Consider the following 22,477-nt stretch of genomic DNA (forward strand, 5'->3'; position numbering starts at 1 on the left):
TCCCACGCTGCTGTGGCTCTGGCGTAGGCTGGTGGCTACAGCTCCGATTCGACCCCTAGCCTGGGAACCTCCATATGCCACGGGAGCGGCCCAAGAAATAGCAAATAAATAAATAAATAAATAAATAAATAAATAAAACTCTTCTCCAGAATAGGAGAGTTCCGGTCTTTCCGGTCCCATCGACAAGTTCTTGCTTATTATCCTTTTCAATGAAACTTTATATGCTCAAACTCCAACATTTAGGTTTGTCTGGCCTCACTATGCATCAGGCACAGGATCTTGCCTTTGGCCATGACTCTCTGTTAGGAGACTACTGACTGAAACCAAACTGCCCACTTGGCAAGCACAGTAATTGCCACTTGGCATTAGTTGTCTCTTAACAGGAGGCTCTGATGAGGAACATGGTGATGCTCTGTAGACTAACCAGGAGAATTTGGAATGTGCTAATAGCAGGGAGACAACCAGCCTCCCAGGATTGTTAGTGCTGGAATCTGTCTTGGCTGAGAGAGGCAAGCCACCAAGAAGGACCCTGGGTCAGACCTAGTATTGGCCAAGTGAGACAACTGGCCAGAGAGAACACAGAAACTAATCCATTCCCATAAAACCTGAGGCTGGGAGCCATGTGGCCGAGCAGTTCTCCTGGGTTCCCTTACCCTGCTGCTCTCTCCAGCAACAGAAATGTGTTAAATGCTACAATATATTTTTCAGCGGTTACAGTAATATTCAGTGACTTTACTCCCAAGTCTTGTAACAGAATGAATCAACTAGGATGAATTATTTAACCAAGTCCATTAATTAATTAAAAGTATTAAGTTCCTAAGTGAAATGGACCTTATTTAATGAATAAATAAAATTACGATGGTTTACACTGCATTATTGTTGCTTCACATAATTTACTGCCAAAACTAATACAGGAAAACAGTACATTTTGAGTTTTTTCCCAGTTTTATTGAGATAAAATTGAGATACATCACTGTACAAGGTTCTAGGTGTACAGCATAATGATTTGCCTTACATACATGAAATGATTACAAGGTTAGTGAGCATCCATTATCTCATAAAGATACATTAAAGAAATAGAAATTTATTTTTCTTGTGATGAGAACTCTTAGGATTTATTCTCTAAGCAACTTTCATATATAATATAGTGTTCATTATATTTATGATGTTGTACTTTACATCCCTTGCACTTATTTATCTTACAAGCAGAGTTGGTTTTTTCTTCACCTTCATAAATACTCCCTCTTCCCACATTCCATCTGTGATAAAAACTAATCTCATCTCTTTTTTATGATTTTGTTTGTTTTTGAAGTATAACTGACCTAAAACACTATGTTTTTTCCTGGTATAAAACATAGGGATTAGATATTTCTATATATTTCAAAATGACTACCACGACAAATTTAGTTTTCACCTGTCACCATATAAAGTTATTAGATAATTATTGACAGTATTGCTGACATTGTATATTCCATATCTGTCACTCATTTATTTTGTAACTGAAAGTTTGTACCTCTTAGTCTCTCTGTATTTTCTCTTCTCCCCAATTCCCACTAAGAATTTTTATTAGTATTTAATCTGAGGCTAAAACAGATTATGGACAGTAAAAGCATAGAAAAAACCTGAGGGACATCCAATGTAGATAACATATATTCTCAAAAAATTGAAACAGGGTAGCATTTCACGTATTCAAATTTAAAATGAGAAAGACTGGCCGTCTCTTCTTATTGGACAACTCTTCCCTAGAAACTCATTAATAATACTACATCAAATCTAGGTGTTTCTTGTCCCTCACTTTTCATATGGTGATAAAACAAATCTTTATAATTTTTTTGTCATCACACTTTTTTTTTTTTAGGGCCACACTTGTGGCATATGGCAGTTCCCCAGGCTGGGGATCTAATTGGAGCTGCAGCTGCTGGCCTAGGCCACAGCCAGGGCAACAACTGATCCATGCCCAATCTGCAACATATGCTGCACCTTGCAGCAACACCAGATCCTTAACCCACTGACTGAGGCCAGGGATCCAACCCGCATCTTCATGTATACTAGTCAGATTCTCAACTTGCCAAGCCAAAACAGGACTCCCTCTATAACTTTCTAAAGTTCTTCTTCTTCTGAAATACCAAACAATTCAGTCTTTCTAACTTGATTAAAATTCGAGTTATTCCTGGGATGTGACAATGAGTGCCCCAAATAAAATATCTCATTACCTGTCAAATCAAAGTAATAAAACTTTGAAAAATAGTTGTACACCATATTTCTGGCAATACATCAATGTCCTTTCAACCAATGTTATTTTTTCTTTCACATTCCCAATCTTTATTTATGAATTAATTTATGAATTTAAAAGTATGCAATACAGGAAAATGTATTAACGAATTTCTCACTACCCCTCCAAAAAGCCATACACATTAAGCATTTTCTTCTCATCCGTAGTCCTCCACTCCTCTACAACCAACCATCTGCTTGCTGTCTCCATGCTTTTGCCTGTTTTGGTTGATTCACATAAATGGAATCATAGAATAGGTAGCCTTTTGTGTCTGTATTCTTCCACTCATAATGTCTCAAGGATTGTCCATGATGTGGCAGATACCAGTAGTTTATTCCTTTATGGCTGAATGCTACTCCACTGTTATATATACACCGTAGTTTCTATACTCATTTGTTAGTTAATAAATGATTGGGTTGTTTCCGTCCTTTAGGTAATGTGAATACTGCCACTAGATGATTTATGTAAAAGTGTTTACCTGAGAAACTATTTTCAATTATTGTGTGTATACAGAGAATTGTTGGGTCATAAGTTAACACCATGTTTAACTTTTTGAGGGACGATCTATTTTGTTTTCCATAGCATCTGAAGTATTTTACATTCAAACCAGCAATACCCAACAGTTCAGATTTCTCCATATCCCCACTAAAGATAATGTAGGTATCCAATTACATGTAATTGTGGAAGAGGCAAAACTTTGGAGACAGTAAAATAATCAGTGGGTGCCACATGGTTAACAAGAATCAGGGAGGGCTGAGTAGGGGAAGCCCAAGTTTTATTTTTAATCACAGTGAAAGTAATTTTTATGATACTAATTAGAATGAATGTATGATATTGTGCACATGTCAAAACCCACAGAACTCCACACCAAAAAGAGTAAACATTAAAGGGCAGTAAATCAGCAAAATGCTGGAAGCGCCAAGCTATTGCTTCCTCAGAGAAACTCACATAAAAAAAGCACAACTAGAAAAATATATTATATAGGTACAGTATGCACAGGAAAACAAAGATGTGCACCAACCAGTCAACATCCAAACATCAGAAAAAAAAAAATTCACATCAACAAAAATTCCTGGCACCTTAGCTCACACATATCCCAACCCCTCTATGTAAGGCATGGCACAACTCAATATGGAAGAGATGGCATCCAGTTCTCAATTTCTTGCCTTGAACTGGAGGAAACAGAGCAAAGCTTATTTACAACACTACCCTGCCTCGGAGCTATCTGAAGAACTGGTCTCCATCTTATCTAACTCAGAACTCAGATGGGAAGAATAAGTGGGCACTGAATAGGAAGGCTTTGAGGATCCTGAGACCCTGTTTCTTCATTCAGAACAAATTCCTGTCTCCTTATTTTGCCCAAGTCTCTCAGTGCCTTTCTATGTATTACACAGTAAGTTGACCAATCTTGGAGAATTGGCCTCATACAGGACATAAGACTGATCCTTCAGTGATGTCAGGTTCCTAAATTGCTTTTTATTTTTTTTTCTTAGTTTTGTATTGACCTCTTTGAAGCAATACAAAGAAGTAGAAGTTACCTTTTCCAGTCTTTACTAAGTGCCTTGGGATAGTAATACCTTTTGTCTGTTAAGCTAGGTATTTGAGACTTTCTCAGACAGCCTATGAATATACCTGCTCCATACTTAATGCTCTCTCTTGTGATGCAGTTTAAGCACATACACCTTCTCTTGATCCTGTAATACACCAGACCAGTTTTTGACAACCTCTTTTTGTTTTCCTAATGGTGGCACTAAATCTCAAGTTTGTGGTCTCTCTCTTGGTGCAGATTCAGGCAGGCTTTCTGCACAAGCTCACGAGCATCTCCAAAAAGCTTGTTCTTGCCAGCACCCTAAAGAAAACATAGAGCAATTCACAGGGGTGGAGTATGTGTGGGTCAGGACATGGTTTCCATCCCTGGCCACACTAAGTTGGTTAAGGATCTGGTGTTGCCATAAGCTGCATAGGTCACAGGGGCAGTTCAGATCTGGCATTGCTGTGGCTGTGGGGTAGGCCAGCAGCTGTAGCTGTTTCCACCCCTAGCCTGGAAACCTCCATATGTTGTGGGTACAGCCCTTAAAAAAATGATTACATAAGTAGTTAAACAAAATCTTAGAGGAGACATTGCAAAGGATATCAAAGAAATATCATGAAAGATTACCGTGAACAGTGATTTGCCAAACTGAATCATCTAGAAGAAATGGATAAATTCTTAGAAACAGAACCGAATAATACTGGATCATAGAGAAATAGAAAATCGGAACTGACCAACAATTAGAAGATTTAATCAGTAATCACAAACCGCTGAAATAGAAATGCCCATGGTATTTACTGGTGAATTAGACCGAACTTTAGAGATGACTTAGTAGCATTCTTTCTCAAACTCTTCCAAAAAAGAAGAGAGTGCACTTTCAAACTCATTTTATGAGGCCCATATTACCATAATATAATATAAAAACCAGATAAGGATACAAGAAAAGAATTATGATCCAGTTATTTCTAATGGACATAATTGCAGAAATTCTCCACAAAACACTAGGAAGTAAATTAAAATGCACTTTAAAAGTTTCATATACCATGATTGAGCTGGATTTATTTCTCTAATGTGAAAATAATTTAAACACACTAATTGACTGGGCGCCGTCCGCGCCCGTGAGCGCGCCTGCGCGGGGTTGGTGCGGGACTGGCCAGCAAGGCCATCCGGCAGGCGCTGCTGCTAGCGGCCTGCGGCCTGCGGCCTGGCGGGGGGCTCGGCTGCGGTGCTTTTCTCCGCCGCGGCGGTGGGGAAGCCCCGCGGGGGCGCTGACGCGGGGCCGCGCGTGGTCGAGGGCCGCGCGCCCCGGCGTCTGGGACCCCAACGGGGCCAGCTGCGGGGTCGGCGGGTGGAGTCCTGGCAGCCCTTGACGGCCGGCGGCGGGAGCCCTCCTGGGCCCTGGCGACTACATTCGGTCGATGGGGTCGGATCCGCAGAGGGGGAGGCAGGGTGGGCGAGACTGGCTTGAGTGCGGGTTTCTCTTTCGGTTCTGGCCGCAAGGCTGCCTGTGGATGTGGGCCGCCCCCGACGTCTTCTGAGCCCCAGTTTCTTCGTCTGTCCCGCCCGGCCCTACTTCTGAGCCTCAGCACCCTCGTCCACCGGAGGGTCGTTTTGAGGAACTAGCACAGTGATGCCAGGAACAGTGCCCGGTACACGGGGAAGCCCGAAGCGGCTATTTGCAGTCCTCGACGGAGGGCTTGGACTTCCTTAGGGCTCTCATCCTTGTTTCTTCTCTCTCAACTTGGGAATCCTCAGGTTGGATAATGGTTCCCTGGTCAGTCCAGCTGAGGAGGTGGATGTGGGTCCTTAAAAGGAAGGCAATCTGGAGGGAAGATGTAGAAGGATGAGGACTAGCAGCCAACTTGAATAGGACCTGCGCCTCCCGGGGTCTTGGGCCCCTGCCTGGCCACTCGCTGTCACCTGTTCTTAAGTGAGCGCTTGAAATGTGGCACCTGTGACTAGGAAACAATATTTAGTTTTACTCAATGTTAGTTAGATTTAAAAAACAAAACAGTGCAGATTTTAAAGTACTGGATTGAAACGATAGTATTTTTGATACATTGGAGTAAATGAGTTATTGAAAAATACACTAATTAATCAATGTGATAAATCACAAGAACAGATTAAAAGATAAAAAAATCATTTCTCTATAAGTATAGAAAAAAGCATTTGAAAAAATTTAACATGATTTGATACTTAAAATAAAACTACCAACAAATTCGACATAGAAGGAAATGTAGTACAATGTTGGACGTAACCCACCATCTAACATCATGCTCAGGAGTATAAAGCTGAAGGATTTTCCTCTAATTTCTGGAATAAGATAGTGATGCCCACTTTCACCTCTTCTTTTCAACACAGTACTGAAAGTCTACACAGAACAAAGGCAAGAAAAAGAAATTAAAGGCTTCAAATCAGAAAGAGGTAAAACTATGTAAATGACAGAAAACCACAGACATCATAGGAAAGCTGCTACAACTAATAAATTCAGTCAAGTTATGTGTATATATATGTGTGTGTGTGTGTGTGTGTGTGAGACTGGGTCACTTTGCTGTACAGTAGAAAAGTGACAGAATACTGTAAACCAACTATAATGGAAAAAATAAAAATCATTTAAAAAATAAAGTTGAAGAATATACAATCAACATACACAGAGATAATTGTTTCTGCACACTAACAACAAACTATCAGAGCAAGAAATTAAAATCATTCCATTTAACAATAGCATCGAAAATAATAAAATTCCTATGAAAAAATTCAACCAATGAAATCATATGGTATGTGTTATTCATCTTATTTCACTCAACATAATGCCCTCAAAGGCTATCCATCTTGTCACAAATGGCAAGATTTCACTTTTTTAAATGGTTGGGTAATACTGCATGAATATCCATCTTCAATGGACACTTCATTTGCTTCTATATCTTGGCTTTTATAATATTACTGCAATGACATGTGTATTGTATATATATTTATTTTTATCTTTCTTGTTTTCCTTTCATATGCACTTTCAGACACATCCAGAGTCGGATGCTTTATAAACTGCTCCTATACTTTTTTGCCTTGTCTTTTTTTGTTTTTTGTCTTTTTAGGGCCACACCCATGGCATATGGAGGTTCCCAGGCTAGGGGTCTAATTGGAGCTGTAGCTGACGGCCTACACCAGAGCCACAGCAATACCAGATCTGAGCCGCATCTGCAACCTATACCACAGCTCATGGCAACACCAGATCCTTAACCCACTGCGGGGCCAGGGATCAAACCCACAACCTCATAGTTCCTAGTCAGATTCATTAACCACTGAGCCACGCCGGAACTCCCACTTTTTTGCCTTGTCTGTTAAACTTAATTTTCAAAGGAAATCTACAATAGGATCAATTAACTGCTAATTAAAATTGGTCAAATATTAGAAAGACCCTGGAAATAATCTTGTTTTAATTTCCTCCTTTGCAGATGAAAAAAACTAACATTCTGCTGCCCCTCAAAACACATACAAAAAGTTAAGTGACATTTACAAATCTTACAACTAATAAGCATGGACTGTCCAAGTCTTACTACTGGTAAGAATTACACTCATGAGAACTGAGGATCCATGTCTTTTATTTGTCCACTCTACCTAGTAAGTTGACTAGTTAATTTTTTTTTTTTCTTTTTTTTGTCTTTTTGCCTTTTCTAGGGCCGCTCCAACAGTATATGGAGGTTCCCAGGCTAGGGGTCGAATCGGAACTGTAGCCACCGGCCTACACCAGAGCCACAGCAACGCGGGATCTGAGCCGCGTCTGCAACCTACACCACAGCCCACGGCAACGCTGGATCGTTAACCCACTGAGCAAGGGCAGGGATCGAACCCGCAACCTCATGGTTCCTAGTCGGATTCGCTAACCACTGCGCCACGACGGGAACTCCTAGTTAAATATTTTTAAGGGATGGAGACTTAAGGGCTATTCTAAATTTCACAACTATCAGTATTTTGACAAGTAAGTTCCAATTAACTTATATTTATATCATAACTAACTAGAACTGAGGTATATAAAGGAGGGTGAATGCTTTTGCCAAAGAAACTCAAAACATTTCTTAAGACTGAAAAATGCTTTTGTCCATGGAAAACAAAGTATATAAAACCAGGCTTTAGCCTAAGGAGTAAGCAAGAAAATATTTATATAGTCTGCTATGTTCTCTTATAGAAAGTTTATGTAATTAGATCGTGTTTTTGTTTTTTTGTTTTTTTCCTTCACTCACGGCATATAGAAGTTCCCGGGCTAGGGATCAAATCTGAGCCACAGCTGTGGCCCATGGCAACACCAGATCCTTAACCCACTGCACCAGAGTGGGAACTCCTTTAATTAGATCTTTTGTCAAAATGCTTTATAGAATTGTTTAATAAACTTTTTTTGTGTGTCTTTTTAGGGCCTCACCTGTGACATATGTAAGTTCCCAGGCTAGAGATCCATTCTGAGCTGTACCTGCTGGTCTATGCCACAGCCACAGCAACACCAGATCCAAGCCACATCTGTAATCTATACTGCAGCTCCTGGCAATGCCAGATCCTTCAACCCACTGAGCAAGGCCAGGGATGGAACCTGCATCCTCATGGATACTAGTCAGGTTCTTAACTGTCTGAGCCACAACGGGAACTCCTGACAAACTTTTATGAACCATTAGAACATCCTTAAATGATTTTTAATTTTTTTAATTTTTATTTTTTATTGAAGAAGAATGTACATATTCGTATTTTCAAATTAAAAGCTTTTGTTTTGTTTAGACAAATGCCTAGAATTGGAGGTTGATAAGTAGTCTACTTTGATTTTTATATTTTTCAAGTGTGGCTTTCCAGGCTTCTCAACACCATTTACTGAATAGAATGTTTTTAACCCATTGTATATTTTTGCCTCCTTTGTCATAGATTAATTTATTACATCAGCAGTATATTCTATTCCATTTATCTATGTGTCTGTTTTTGTGCCAGTACCATGCCATTTTGACTGCTGTAGCTCTGTAGCAGAGTTTGAAATCACAAAGTGTGTTACCTTCAGCTTTTTTCTACTTTCTGAAGATTGTTTTGGCTATTCATGAGTTTGTGTTTCCATACAAATTTTAGAATTATTTGCCTTAGTTCTGTGGGAAAATGTCTTTGTTATTTTGAGAGAGATTGTACTGAATCTTTGGATTGCCTTGGGTAGTAGAGTCTTTTTAGCAACATAAATTCTTCCAATTAATGGTGGACCTTTCTATCTGTGTTATTTTCAATTTCTTTCATCAGCATCTTTAATTTTTTTGAGTTCAGGTATTTTACCTCCTTAGATTTATTTTAGGTGTTTTACTATTAAGGTAATTAGAAATGGAATTGTTTTCTTAAATTTTTTCCTTTTTTTTTTGCTTTTTATTTTTTAGGGCCACTGCTACCACAAATGGAAGTTCCCAAGCCTAGAGATCAAATCGCAGGTACAGCTGCCAGCCCAGGGATCTGAGCCGTGTCTTTGACTTACCCCACAGCTCACGCCAATGCCAGATTCTTAATCCACAGAGCAAGGCCGGGAAGTGAGCCTACATCTTCATGGATACAGATTTGTGCTGAGCCACAATGGGAACTCCTCTTAATTTCTTTCTGATAATTCATTGTTAGTGTAAAGAAATACAACAGATTTCTGTGGAGTAATCGTATATCCTGTAACTTGATGGAATTCATTGATGAGACCTAATAGTTTTTTGGTACTTTTATTTTTTCTTCATGTAGTGTCACGTCATTTAAAAACAGTGACAGTTTTGCTTCTTCCTTTCACTTTGGATGTCTTTTATTTATTTTTCTTATCTGATTGCTGTGACTAGGACTTCAAATAGTATGTTGAACAAAAATAGTGAGCATGGGCATCCTTGTCTTGTAGTTGATCTTATAGGAAATGCTTTCAGCTTTTCATTCTTGAGTATGATGTTAGCTCTGGGCTTGTCATATGACCTTTATTACATTTATTCTACACCCACTGTCTTGAAAACTTTTATCATAAGAGGATATTGAATTTTTTCAAAAGCTTTTTCTGCATCTACTGATATAATCAAATGGTTTTTATTCTACAAGTTGTTAATGTGTACCACACAATGTATCACATTGATTTGCAGACACCGAACCCTACATTCACTCTGGGATGAATACCTTTTAATGTACTGTTAAACTCCATTGGTTAATATTTCATAGAGGATGCTTGCATCTATGTTCATCAGTTATATTGGTCTGTAACATTCTTTTGTGTGTGTGTGTGGTATCTTTGTCTGGATTTGATATCAGGGTTATGCTGGCCTCGTGGAATGAACTCCTTCCTCTTCAATGAGGTGGAATATTTTGAGAAGGATAGGTGTTAACTCTTCTTTAAATTGTTGGTAGAATATATTTGTAGAACTATCTTCCCCTAGACTTGTTAGGTGGGAGTTTTTAAAAAAAATTACTACTTGGTTGATTTCCAACCATCTGTCTCCCAGTTTGCTAAATGTTCCTCTGGAACATCTAATCATACTATTCATTCTTTTTAGTGTATTGTTATTACATAATATAAAATATATATTATTTTATACGATTATATAATATCTAATGTATTTTTATATAATTATCATTCTTATTTCAGTTATTGTATTCTTCAGCTTTGTTTGGTTCTTTTTATGTTTTCTAACTGTTAAAATTCACACTGATTCATCATTATTCTTTTGAGTTCACCGAGTATCTTTATGACCACTACCATTCTACTCTTTATGGGGTAGGTCTCTTATTTCCATTTCACTCTGTTTATCTTCTGGGGTTTTGTCTTGTTTCTTCATTTAGAACAAATTCCTCTGCCCTCTTATTTTGCCTAAGTCTCTCTTTTTCTTTCTATGTATTACATAGGTAAGTTTACCAATCTTGGAGAATTGGCCTCATGTAAGACATAGGATCGATCCTTCAATGGTCTCAGGATTCCTGGATTTGTTTGTTTCTCAGTTTTCTGTTGCTCTTTTTGAAGCAATACAAAGAAAATTTTAATTTTTTTTTTTTTTTTTTTTACCAGTCTGACCAGAATTTACTAAGTACCTTGGGACAGTAATACCTTTTATCTATCCTGCTAGACATCTGAGACTTTCTCACACTGCCTATGAATACACCTGTTCCACACTTAATGCTCTCTCTTGTGATACAGTTTAAGCATATATGTCATCTCTTGATTCTTCAATACCCCAAGCCAGTCATTGACAACCTCTTTTGTTTTCCTAATGGTGGCACTAAAACTCAAGTTTGTGGTCTCTCTCTTGCTGCAGATTCAGGCAGTATTTCTGCACATGCTCACTAGCACCTACCAAAGTTTGCTCTTACCAACACCCTGGAGAATATATACAGGGAGCCAGTCACAGAATGGGAGTATGTGTGAGTGAGGCACACTGAGTGCTAGGGGTGCTGAGGGTCAGCTGGAAAATCCATGTGAGAGGCATTCTCAGCAGTTCAAGGAAAAGTTTCTTAATGGAGCCCACAATGTAGTTAGTGTAATCCTCACCCCTTTAGTACCTTCTGTAGCATAGGTCCCAGCTGTATCTGATTCCACCCCAACCCAGGAACTTCCATATGGCTTAAGTGCAGCCCTAAAAAGAAAACATAATAATTAAAAAATAAATAAATAAATAAACTAGGAACAGAAATTGGTATAACCAATGGGGGTAAAAGTAAGAGAAAGCTAACAGAAAATATTACAAATGAAAATATTATCAATGGGGTAAAAGTAAGATAAAGCTAACAGAAAATATTACAAATGAAAATGATAATCAAGGAAAAGCAAAGAGAATAAGATGATAATTTGATGTTATACTAGGAGACTCATGAGAAAAGAGTAATGTAATACTGTAATATAATTTAACAATGTAAATCCTGACCTTATGTAACTAAAAATTTCAAACTAAATGTTTAGCATGTTAGGAGCCGGGAAAACAGTCATTTACAATAACATGAAATCAAAAGGTAATGTCTAAAATGAAAAGAGAAGCATAAATGTAAACCTATTATTAAAATGATGTTGAAAAATGAATATAAAAGACATAGCTAAAAGATTAAAAAGGGCTTATGTCTCCATGAAACAGGAAGGGGAAAATAAGAATGAGACTGAAGTCTGTGATTTTGTTACTTAATTACACTTGCTTTCAAAAATATGCTCCATGCTTTCTTAATTTTTTTTTCTTTCTGTTTAGAGATGCAACTGCCCCAAGTGGAAGTTCCCAGGCTAGGGGAGGAAACAGAGCTGCTGCTGCCCGCCTACACCACAGCCAGGGAAACACAGGAACCAAAACCACAGCTTCAACCTATTCTGCAGCTTTGTGGCAATGCCGGATCCATACCCCACTAAGTAAGGCCAGGGATTGAACCTGCAACCTCATGGATAGTAGTCAGATTCATAACCCACTGAGCCACAATGGGAAATCCAAAAACAGTATATTTTTATTGTCCCAATTGTCCACCAAAATTATATATGAGTGATTGTCCTCAGGAGATGGGAAAAGCCTGCAGAAGCCACCAATTTTCTAGGATAGGAACTTTGGCACCTGGAAGCCCTGGAAGTTAGGAAAGGGCACAGATGGAGTAACAAGACTGAGTAGGGAGCCAAAGGGGTTGAAGGTTTGTGGCAAGACAATGGATGCTACAAATGGTGCAGCTGGGAGAATAAAAATTTTATGGACTGAAGTGTAGGAACTGGCTGTTAAGAGATAAAGTGGCTATAATTCCTGAAGTTTTCTATCTCCCAGTAGCGGTTTGCTATGTTTTCCCTTAAAGGGAAAAATCACGATGGGAACATATAAGGGAGGAAGTGGGAAGAACTGTTCACTGAGGGTAATAGTATACTTGAGGGAGACCCCTCTAGGGCAGTGGGGGCACAGGGGCATAAGCCTGAAGTATTTGGGTGTCCCTCCATGTCTAGCAACCGGGTTCATGTCCTCCAGTGCCTTTTGAACAGTTTCTTCAGCCCCAATAAAATGGAATTAGAGGGAATGTATTGTAAAATTGCAGTGGAGTGAGGGTCAAATGGGCCCTCTTCCAGTTTAGAAATAAAGAGGGGTTTGTTTGAGTCACTATAGTCATAGGAATGGTAAGCCTAGTGGGCCAGGCCAATTTTATGCATTAAGAGAGAGGCCGCATCTGCTTTCTATTCACTAAACTTAGCAGTCATCAGCAGGAAAGGTGGGCTGCTGGTGGTGCCAGGCTATACATATGCAGGTGAGGAGGGAGGGCTGCGGTACACATATCAGAGGCTCTGGCCTTCTCTTGTCCTCCACCCATTTTCATTAAGGGCCTTAATAATCTGATCAGCTTTGTCCTTGGTAGCAGGGCTATCTCATGAGGCAAGTTTTTTGATTCTGCCCCATTCAGGGGAAATCCAAGAGGGCTTAGGAGCAGTGATAGTGCAGAGACATGAGCTTGTATCCCAGATGGACCTTTAAGGTTATGGGTTTTAAGGCATTTAAGAGATAGGGAGTTCCCGTTGTGGCTCGATGATAACAAACTCAACTGGTAACCATAAGGACAAGGCCTTATGGTTCAATCCATAAGTTGGATTCCTGGCCTCGCCCAGTGGGTTAAAGATCCAGCATTGCCATGAGCTGCAGTGTAGATCTCAGACGCAGCTTGGATCTGGGATTGATGTGGCTGTGGCCAACAGCTACGGATCAGATTTGACCCCTAGCCTGGGAACTTCCCTATGCAATGGATATGGCCCTAAAAAGACAAAAAAAGAAAAGAATGGGAAGGGAAAAAGGAGGGAGGGAGAGGAGATGGATAGGAGGAAGGGAGGGAAGGAGGAAGGAAGGAAGGAAGGAAGGAAGGAAGGAAGGGGGTTAAGGACCCAGCGTTGTTGTGAGCTGCTGTACAGGCCAGCGGCTACAGCTCTGATTCGACCCCTAGCCTGGGAACCTCCATATGCCACGGGAGCAGCCCTAGAAAAGGCAGAGACCAAAAAAAAAAAAAAGAAAAAAATTGCAGAGTGAACACATTTCTTTCTTTCTTTTTTTTTTTTTTTTTTTTTTTTTTTTTGCTTTTTAGGACCACATTTGCAGAATATGGAAGTTCCCAGGCTAGGGATTGAATCGGAGCTACAGCTGCCAGCCTACACCACAGCCACATGAGATCAGAGCCATGTCTGAGATCTACACCACAGCTCTTGACAACGCCAGATCCTTAACCCACTGAGCAAGGCCAGGGATCAAACCCTAACCTCATGTTTCCTAGTCAGATTCATTTCCACTGCACCACAACAGGAACTAAAGAACATGTGGCTCAAAAACAATTCCAGGTAACTTTAAAGTATTTTCAACTAAAGGAGAATGAAAATATAATTCTTTTCTGTTTATAGTACAAATAGTAGGTACCACTGTTCACAACAAATCAATGGAATCAGATTTGTTCTTCAAACAGGTGTACATGTGACCTTTTCCTGTGGTCACTAAATGCACTGCAGACCCTGAGACTATAAAAGTCTTACAGAAAAGATTGTTTTGCTACTTTCCTGAAAAGGCAATTAAGTAGCATTGGTCTTTCAGTTTTTTGCTGTTGTTGTTGTCGTTAATCTTTTTTTTTTTTTTCTTTGTTTTTTCTTCTTTTTAGGGCCATACCTGCAGCATATGGAAGTTTCCAGGCTAGGGGTGAAATCCAAGGTCCATCTGCTGGCCTAAGCCACAGCCACAGCAACAATGGATCGAAGTTGCAACTTCAGCCTGCCCTACCTTGCTGCAATGCCAAATACAGAACTGAACCCACATTCTTATGGACACTATGTTGGGTTCTTAATCCCCTGAGACACAATGAGAAGTCCATTAAGAATGGTGTTTCATATGTACACTGGCCAATAAGCTTGTTAGCAAAAACAGAAACCTATGGTATTTTAACCATCCAAACATATCCTCTAACATGTTTACATAATGATTGGGCTTTTACATTAAAAGTGCATAATTCCTACTACATCATGTTGTATTACAGTGCCATTCAGTGGAAGGTTGCCTTGCAGTAAGAAAGTTTTCTTCATTAACTTCACCAAGACTTTTATAAATTTGTTTTTTGTTTTGTTTTGTTTTGTTTTTGCGTTTTGGGGCTGCACTGGTGGCATATGGAGGTTCCCAGGCTAGGGGTCGAATCAGAGCTGCGGCTGACAGTCTACAACACAGCCACAGGAACGTGGATCCGAGCCACGCCTATGACCTATGACCTACACCACATCTCAGGGCAACACTGGATCCTTAAACCACTGAGCAAGGCCAGGGATCAAACCTGCATTCTCAAGGATATCAGTTGGGTTCTTAACCACTGAGCCACAACGAGAACACTGACTTTTTAAAATATCTAACACTCACTGAGAAGAAGTCTGGATGAAAGACTAAATGATTAATTTCAAGGATTTATCCATGTGACTCACACAGATAAGTCTCACAGTCTTTAGAAGACTTACACAGTCTTCTAAAGTCCAGTGAGGGCTGAAAGCTGGTTGAAACACTATCCATACAAAATAAATGTCAGATTTCTCTGTGAGTATTGTTGTTTGATGCCTGATATCTTGTAGAGAAATTTTCCACATTTGTTCTATTCACTGGTCTTTCCTTGAGTTCTCTGATACTTTACTTTCAAAGTTTCCCCATATCTATTACATTGACTGTTTCCCTATATATATCCTAAGACCTGCTTTTAGGCTAAAAGCTCTCCTATATTCATTATTTTTATGGGGTTTCTCTCCATTAACTATGACTTCACTGACATATTCTTAGACACATTTGCTACTAAAAGATTTCTATATTTTGGGAGTTCCCGTCATGGCGCAGTGGTTAACGAATCCGACTAGGAACCATGAGGTTGCGGGTTCGATCCCTGCCCTTGCTCAGTGGGTTAACGATCCGGCGTTGCCGTGAGCTGTGGTGTAGGTTGCAGACGCGGATCGGATCCAGCGTTGCTGTGGCTCTGGTGTAGGCCAGTGGCTACAGCTCCGGTTGGCCCCCTAGCCTGGGAACCTCCATAGGCCGCGGGAGTAGCCCAAGAAATAGCAACAACAACAACAACAAAAAGACCAAAAAAAAAAAAAAAAAAAAAAAGATTTCTATATTTTATTACATTCACAGGGTTTTTCCCATTTGTAGACTCTCTGATGTACTCTGAGGTTTAATTTATAGATGAAAATGCTCCCATATCCATTATTCATAGGCTTTCTCCCCAGTGTGATTTTTTCCAAGTCTTTTTAGGACTGGCAATGTGGCTAAAAGCTTTCTCACATCCATTCATGGGGTTTCTCCCCCATGTGAATAATCTGATGTTAGTGAGGTGATAACTTCTATAGAAAGATTTTCCACATTTGTTACATTCATAAGACTTTCTCCCTTATGTGACTACTCTGATGACTAGTGAGATAACTCTTTCCAATGAAGGATTTCCCACATTTTTAACACACATTGGATTTCTCCCCTATGTGACAACACTGATGAATTTTTAGGGATGATTTCTGGCTAAAAGGTTTTCCACATTCAATGCATTCAAATGGTTTCTCCCCAGTGTGATTTCTCTGATGATAAGTGAGGTATCACTTTGTAGAGAAGGATTTCCCACATTTACTACACTTATGGGGTTTCTCCCCTGTGTGAATACTGCAATGGATTTTTAGGGATAATTTATGGCTAAAAGCTTTCCCACATTCAGTACATTCATAGGGCTTCTCCCCTGTGTGAGTTTTCTGATGCTCAGTGAGGTTAGTCTTTCTATAGAAGGATTTTCCACATTTGCTACACTCACAGACTTTCTCCCCTGTGTGAGTAATCTGATGTCTAGTAAGGCCATACTTACTATAGAAGGATTTTCCACATTTCTTACATGCATAGGGTTTCTCTCCTTTGTGAGTACTCAGACGTATTTTTAAGGATAGCTTATGACTAAAAGTTCTCCCACATTCAATACTTGTATAGGGTTTCTCCCCTGTATGAATCATCTGATGACTAGTGAGGTGAGCCTTTTTATAGAAGGATTGCCCACACTGATTACACTCATGGGGTTTCCTTCCTGTGTGAACACTCTGATGTATTTTTAGGTATACCTTATGGCTAAAAACTCTCCCACATTCATTGCATTTATAGGGTTTCTCCCCAATGTGACTTTGATGATGGTAAGTGAGATACCACTTAGTAGAGAAGGATTTCCCACACTTATTACACTTATGGGGTTTCTTCCCTGTGTGAGTATTCTGATGTGTTTTTAGGTATGACTTTTGGCTAAAAGCTTTCCCACATTCATTACACTTATAGGGTTTCTCCTCTGTGTGAGTAATCTGATGACTACTGAGGTGAGACTTTCTATAGAAGCATTTCTCACACTTCTTACACTCATAGGGTCTCTCCCTTGTGTGAGTACTCTGACGTCTTTTTACGGAGGAGTTTCTGGTGAAAGCTTTGCCACATTCAATACATTTATAGGGTTTCTCTCCTGTGTGAGTTCTCTGATGCATTTTTAGGGATGACTTATGAGTAAAAGCTTTCCCACATTCAAAACATTCATAGGGTTTCTCCCCTATGTGAGTTCTCTGATGATAGCTGAGGCATGACATGTGGGTAAAAGTCTGACTACATTTATTACATGCATAAGGTCTCTCCCCACTATGAGTTCTCTGATGTCCAATGAGGCATGCCTTCTCAGAGAAGGATTTTCCACATTCTTTATATTCAAAAGGTTCCACTCTTACTTGAGTTTTCTGATGAACACTAAAGGCAGTCTGAGAGGGCAAGGTTTGCTTCCACATGATGTCATGACAGAAGCTTCCTTTTGTATCATATTTCTGGTACTCAGTAACAGCTGCGTTAGGGCTTAAGGTGCTTCCAATTTCAAAGGGCTTTATTTCTGAGAGAATGCTCTGATGTTCTCTGCACTGTGACTTCTGGCTCAAAGTTTTCCCACCTGTTGCTGTATTCTGAAGTTGAATAAAAATGTCTTGCTGCAAATCTTTTCCTTGACTTTCCAGGCTTTTCTCTAAGAGGATATCAAGGTTGAAGTCTTATAAAATCAAGGAAATAAACTGCCTTATGAATGCACACTTCTTACAGGACGCAGCCTTTCTATATATGCCCTGTATTGACTACTTGGTTTCTACCCATTAACTCTTTCCAAAGAAACAAACTGCTGAGGTATGTTTCTTATACTACTTGAGAAATTAAAAAAAAAAAAAAAGGCAAAATCATCATGATGATCACTATATAGCTGGCATTTTAGAAACAAGGACAGGAATAGTAAATATATAACAAATGACTCTAAACGTGGTTCACTCAGGAAACTGCAAAATGCGAGACTGGGATGACTGATTATGAGCAGTAGGAAAATTCCAAGAAAAATCAGTCAATAGGGTTTTCAAACAACATATTAGAGAAGGAACTGGGTTGAGGAAGAATATCAATGTCTAGGTCCTTAAAATTCCAAAAAGAGATTTACAGTGGTAGGATACTTATTAATCTAAAAGCTTCCAGCTGGAGTTGCTTCTTTTCTGTTGTAAATATCAACGCTAAAATTAATTCATAATTTTCCTGATTTTTGCCTGATTAAAGAAACAATTCTATACCTCAAACTCAAGTTTTCTGGGAGTCATTCACAGAAATACAAATGTACAAGAAGTGTAAGAGTGATAAGTAGAAAAATCATATTTTCACCTGGAATGAATTCACTTCTGTAGGCTCTGATACCTTGCTCTATCAAGGTTGTTACAACAAACTTATCTTGAATATCAAGTAATAAATCTCTTTTCATTATGATTACTCATTCTGCTGAAATCAGCCTTAACCAGGATTAATCTATAACAAGTACTCCAGCTACTTCTGAACATAGTTTGTCTTAAATGAGATCCTTTAATATCATGTTTAAAGCTCTTTCTTAAGACCTATTTATAAATATCTATTTATATGCCTGTCTCAAAAAAAGTTTCTATCACTTGTTTGACTACTCTTACCTAGTCTATTTTCACCTTATATGTTAAATGCCAGCTCTATGCTAAAACCTAAGTTGGCACTGAACACACTGCTCTAAAATACCACAGTGGTGTCTTTTTAAAAAATAACCTTTCCCTAACTTCAGACACAGTCTATATTCCAGCTACCATTCCACAAATCCATATAATATTGTAGTCTTAGCCCAGTCAGATATTTTTCTCCTGTCAGTGGTTCCTTAACAACAATATTTTTCACTTTCAACAATTCTCTTCAATCCACAGCCTTTCTCTGAGTAACCCTACATCCCAACTTAGGAATAGTCAGTCATCTAGATATTTTTTAAGGCAATGCTATTCTCTAAACCTGACCAAGAAAAAAATACTTTCTTAGGGTTTCTTGCCAGTAATTTACACTCGCAGTGACTACTGCCTATACCACTATTCTTCACAATGAATACCTGGAAGGAACACAGGTACAATGAGGCACACACAATTTTAAGCAAGTTACTACCACTTGCATGCATCTTAAAAATAATGGCATGTCCAACATTTTGTAGCCATCCCTAAAATAATGGTTTTGCCTTTCAAGTATAAAGATTTTAGAATATATATATATATATATATATATATTTCATGAAGATTTCTGCTCCTTATTCTAAAACAGAATTCTAACACTGTGAATATTTTTGCACCCCTTTGTAATATAAAATTAATGAGCAGTTCTTAAAAATTTAGTATGATTCAGTGTTACCCAGACCAATCTTGGTTACACTGGCTCACATTCAATGATAATGTTCCTGATGACTCAGAATGCAAAGAAATTTTTTTTTTATCTCTTTGTCTTTTTCTTCTTCTTTTTTCTTTTCAGGGCCACACCCATAGCATATGGAGGTTCCAAGGCTAGGAGTCCAATCAGGTCTGTAGCTGCTGGCCTATGCCAGAGCCACAGCAAGGCGGGATCCGAGTCGTGCCTGCAACCTACACCACAGCTCATGGCAATGCTTGATCCCCAACCCACTGAGCGAGGCCAGGGATTTAACCTGCAACCTCTTGGTTCCTGGTCGGATCTGTTAACTGAGCCATGACGGGAACTCCTCTTTGTCTCTTCAGGGTTGCACCCGTGGCATATGGAGGTTCCCAGGCTAGGGGTCCAATCGAAGCTATAGCCACCGGCCTACGCCAGAGCCACAGCAACACGGGATCCGAGCCGCGTCTGCAACCTACACCACAGCTCACGGCAACGCCGGATCGTTAACCCACTGAGCAAGGGCAGGGATCGAACCCGCGACCTCATGGTTCCTAGTCGGATTCGTTAACCACTGCGCCACGACGGGAACTCCGGAATTTAATTTTAAGTTCACTTTTAAATAAGTATCCAGGTTCTTTCCAAAATTTTGTTTTTTTTAAAAAGTGTTGTATGAAGAGAGTCTTATTTTTGTCTCCCAGTGAAATTGTATAAAAAATGCTAGAGGATAAACCTGGGAGTGAAATTGCTAAGTTATGGGAAATAGGCATATGCAATAAATTTAGGGTTTTTTTTTTGTCTTTTTGCCTTTTCTAGGGCTGCTTCCTGTGGCATATGGAGGTTCCCAGGCTAGGGGTCGCCAGCCTACACCACAGCCACAGCAACACCAGATCCAAGCCACATCTGCAACCAACAACACAAGTGACGGCAACGCCAGATCCTTAACCCACTGAGCAAGGCCAGAGAGCGAACCCACAACCTCATGGTTCTTAATTGGATTCGTTAACCACTGTGCCACGATGGGAACTCCCATATTCAATAAATTTAAAGAAAATGCTATGCTGCTTTCCCAAACAGTTGTACTAATTAATACCACTGCCTGGCTTGCAGATGCTTCCCTGCATGATATCCTCATACTCTTGGTATCATAAGACTTCTCCATGTTTGAAAATTGAGGGCCTATAACATCATACTACACTGTGATGGGACCCAATATGTACTTCCCATATAAAGAATTTTTTTCATGTATGCCATCAATTCCCTTTGTGGAGAAATACCTGTTTATGGCCTTTGACTGTTTTTATGGCTTACCTGTAGCTTTTTAATTCACAATTTTAATAGTTTGATACTTAACTTACATTTGAGCCTCAAGTATTGAAATCAGTTAATTTTTTTTTTTTTTTTTTGTATTTTTGCCTTTTCTAGGGCCGCTCCCACAGTATATGGAGGTTCCCAGGCTAGGGGTCTAATCGGAGCTGTAGCCACCGGCCTACACCACAGCCACAGCAACACCAGATCCGAGCCACGTCTGTGACCTACACTACAGCTCACAGCAATGCTGCATCCTTTAACCCACTGAGCAAGGCCAGGGATTGAACCCACAGATTCAATCCACAGATTTGTTAACCACTGCGCCACAATGGGAACTCCTGAAATCAGTTAATATTTTAAATACCTGCTCTTGGAGACCTTATATTCCAGTGGAAATTGACAAAAAAGAAAATACCTGACAATATACCAATAGTATATTGGGTGATAATTGCTTGGGAGAAAAATAAAACAGAAGAAAGATACAGACTGTTTGAGACATGGGTGACATTTTAAATAGGAAAGTCATGGGAAGCCATACTAAGAAGATACTTAGACCTGAATTCTTTATCTATTGTAGAAACCCAAATCCTTTCTGAGGCATATTTGTAATAAATATCATCTCCTAGTATTTGATTTGCGTCTTCATGATTATATTAACATATATATGCATACAACTCTTTCTCCCATGATAATAAATACCACAGAGTGACAACATATGCAACTATCATCTATTTCAAAAAACAGTCTGGATCAAAGAAACATCAGCTCTTTTTTTTTTTTTTTTCTGTCTTCTTAAGGCTGCACCCGCGGCATATGGAAATTCCCAGGCTAGGGGTCAAATCAGAGCTGCAGGTGCTGGCCTACACTAGTGCCACAGTAACTCCAGATCTGAGTGTTGCCTGTGACCTACAATGCAGCTCATAGTTAACACCAGATCCTTAAGCCACTGAGAGAGGCCAGGGATCAAACCTGAGTTCTCACGGATACTAAGCAGATTTGTTTCCACTGAGCCATGACAGGAATTTCCAGGTCTTTCTTTAACACAAGTTTATGCATCATTATAGGTCACATCACTCAAAATTTATAATAATTATTTGCTCTTATTTCTGTACCGTTTTACAAATCTCTTTCAGAGGCCTTTGGCATTTGATCAAGAATAACTAGGAGTTCCCGTTGTAGCACAGTGGTTAACAAATCTGACTAGGAACCATGAAGCTGCGGGTTCGATCCCTGGCCTTGCTCAGTGGGTTAACAATCTGGCATTGCCATGAGCTGTGGTGTAGGTCGCAGACGTTGCTCGGATCCAGCGTTGCTGTGGCTGTGGTGTAGGCCAGTGGCTACAGCTCCGATTAGACCCCTAGCCTGGGAACCTTCATATGCCACGGGAGCAGCCCTAAAAAAGGCAAAAAGACAAAATAAATAAATAAATAAATAAATAATAATAAAAACCACTTAAAAAAAAAAGAATAAAGTTGAATGTTAAAATATGGGAAGAAAGAGAAAGTGAGCATTTTAATTTCATAACTGATTACACATCGGGTGATTAGCAGATACTTTCCAAATAAGTAAATGATTAAGTAATTGCATAAGGTCACTGCATAAGCCAAAATAAACCCTAACTATATTTCTAGGAGAAAAACACACTTACTGTAAAAAGCAAAGAAAACAGGCCTATTATTGAAAAGT

At 39.4% G+C, this 22,477-nt stretch overlaps 2 protein-coding genes across 24 annotated transcripts in view; both read right to left on the minus strand.

The window, feature by feature from the left end:
* Nucleotides 1-926: 926 nt before the first annotated feature.
* LOC100158108 (zinc finger protein 510) overlaps nt 927-22,477 on the minus strand; it is a 33,256-nt gene continuing 11,705 nt past the window's right edge. For 4 of the 23 annotated variants that reach the window (XR_002338411.2, XR_014826423.1, XR_014826431.1 and 1 more), the window contains 2 exons: nt 6,066-6,174; nt 927-5,761 (listed from right to left, as the gene is read on the minus strand). Coding sequence is in view for 9 of the 23 variants with exons in the window: in XM_084994597.1 (XP_084850723.1) it covers nt 5,730-5,761; nt 6,066-6,174; nt 11,325-11,398 (215 nt within the window). In the remaining 14 variants the exon portion in view is untranslated. Of the gene's footprint in view, nt 5,762-6,065; nt 6,175-11,313; nt 11,399-22,477 lie in introns of all 23 variants that reach the window. The other 19 variants (XR_014826427.1, XR_014826430.1, XM_084994604.1 and 16 more) reach the window with 11 other exon arrangements.
* LOC110256634 (uncharacterized) lies at nt 16,217-18,567 on the minus strand. The gene has a single exon (XM_084994596.1). The coding sequence runs from the start codon at nt 17,560-17,562 to the stop codon at nt 16,357-16,359; it is 1,206 nt and encodes a 401-aa protein (XP_084850722.1). The 5' UTR covers nt 17,563-18,567; the 3' UTR covers nt 16,217-16,356.

Source organism: Sus scrofa, chromosome 14 (assembly GCF_054392235.1).
Source record: "Sus scrofa isolate SSC_HxYL_T2T_F1_AM1 chromosome 14, Sscrofa_HxYL_maternal_Yorkshire_Landrace_v2.0, whole genome shotgun sequence".
Lineage (NCBI taxonomy): Eukaryota > Metazoa > Chordata > Mammalia > Artiodactyla > Suidae > Sus > Sus scrofa.

Coding starts and splice junctions, on each gene's coding strand:
- LOC110256634 (XM_084994596.1), bottom strand. CDS start 17,562: ATGTGGAAGCAAACCTTGCCCTCTCAGACTGCCTTTAGTGTTCATCAG.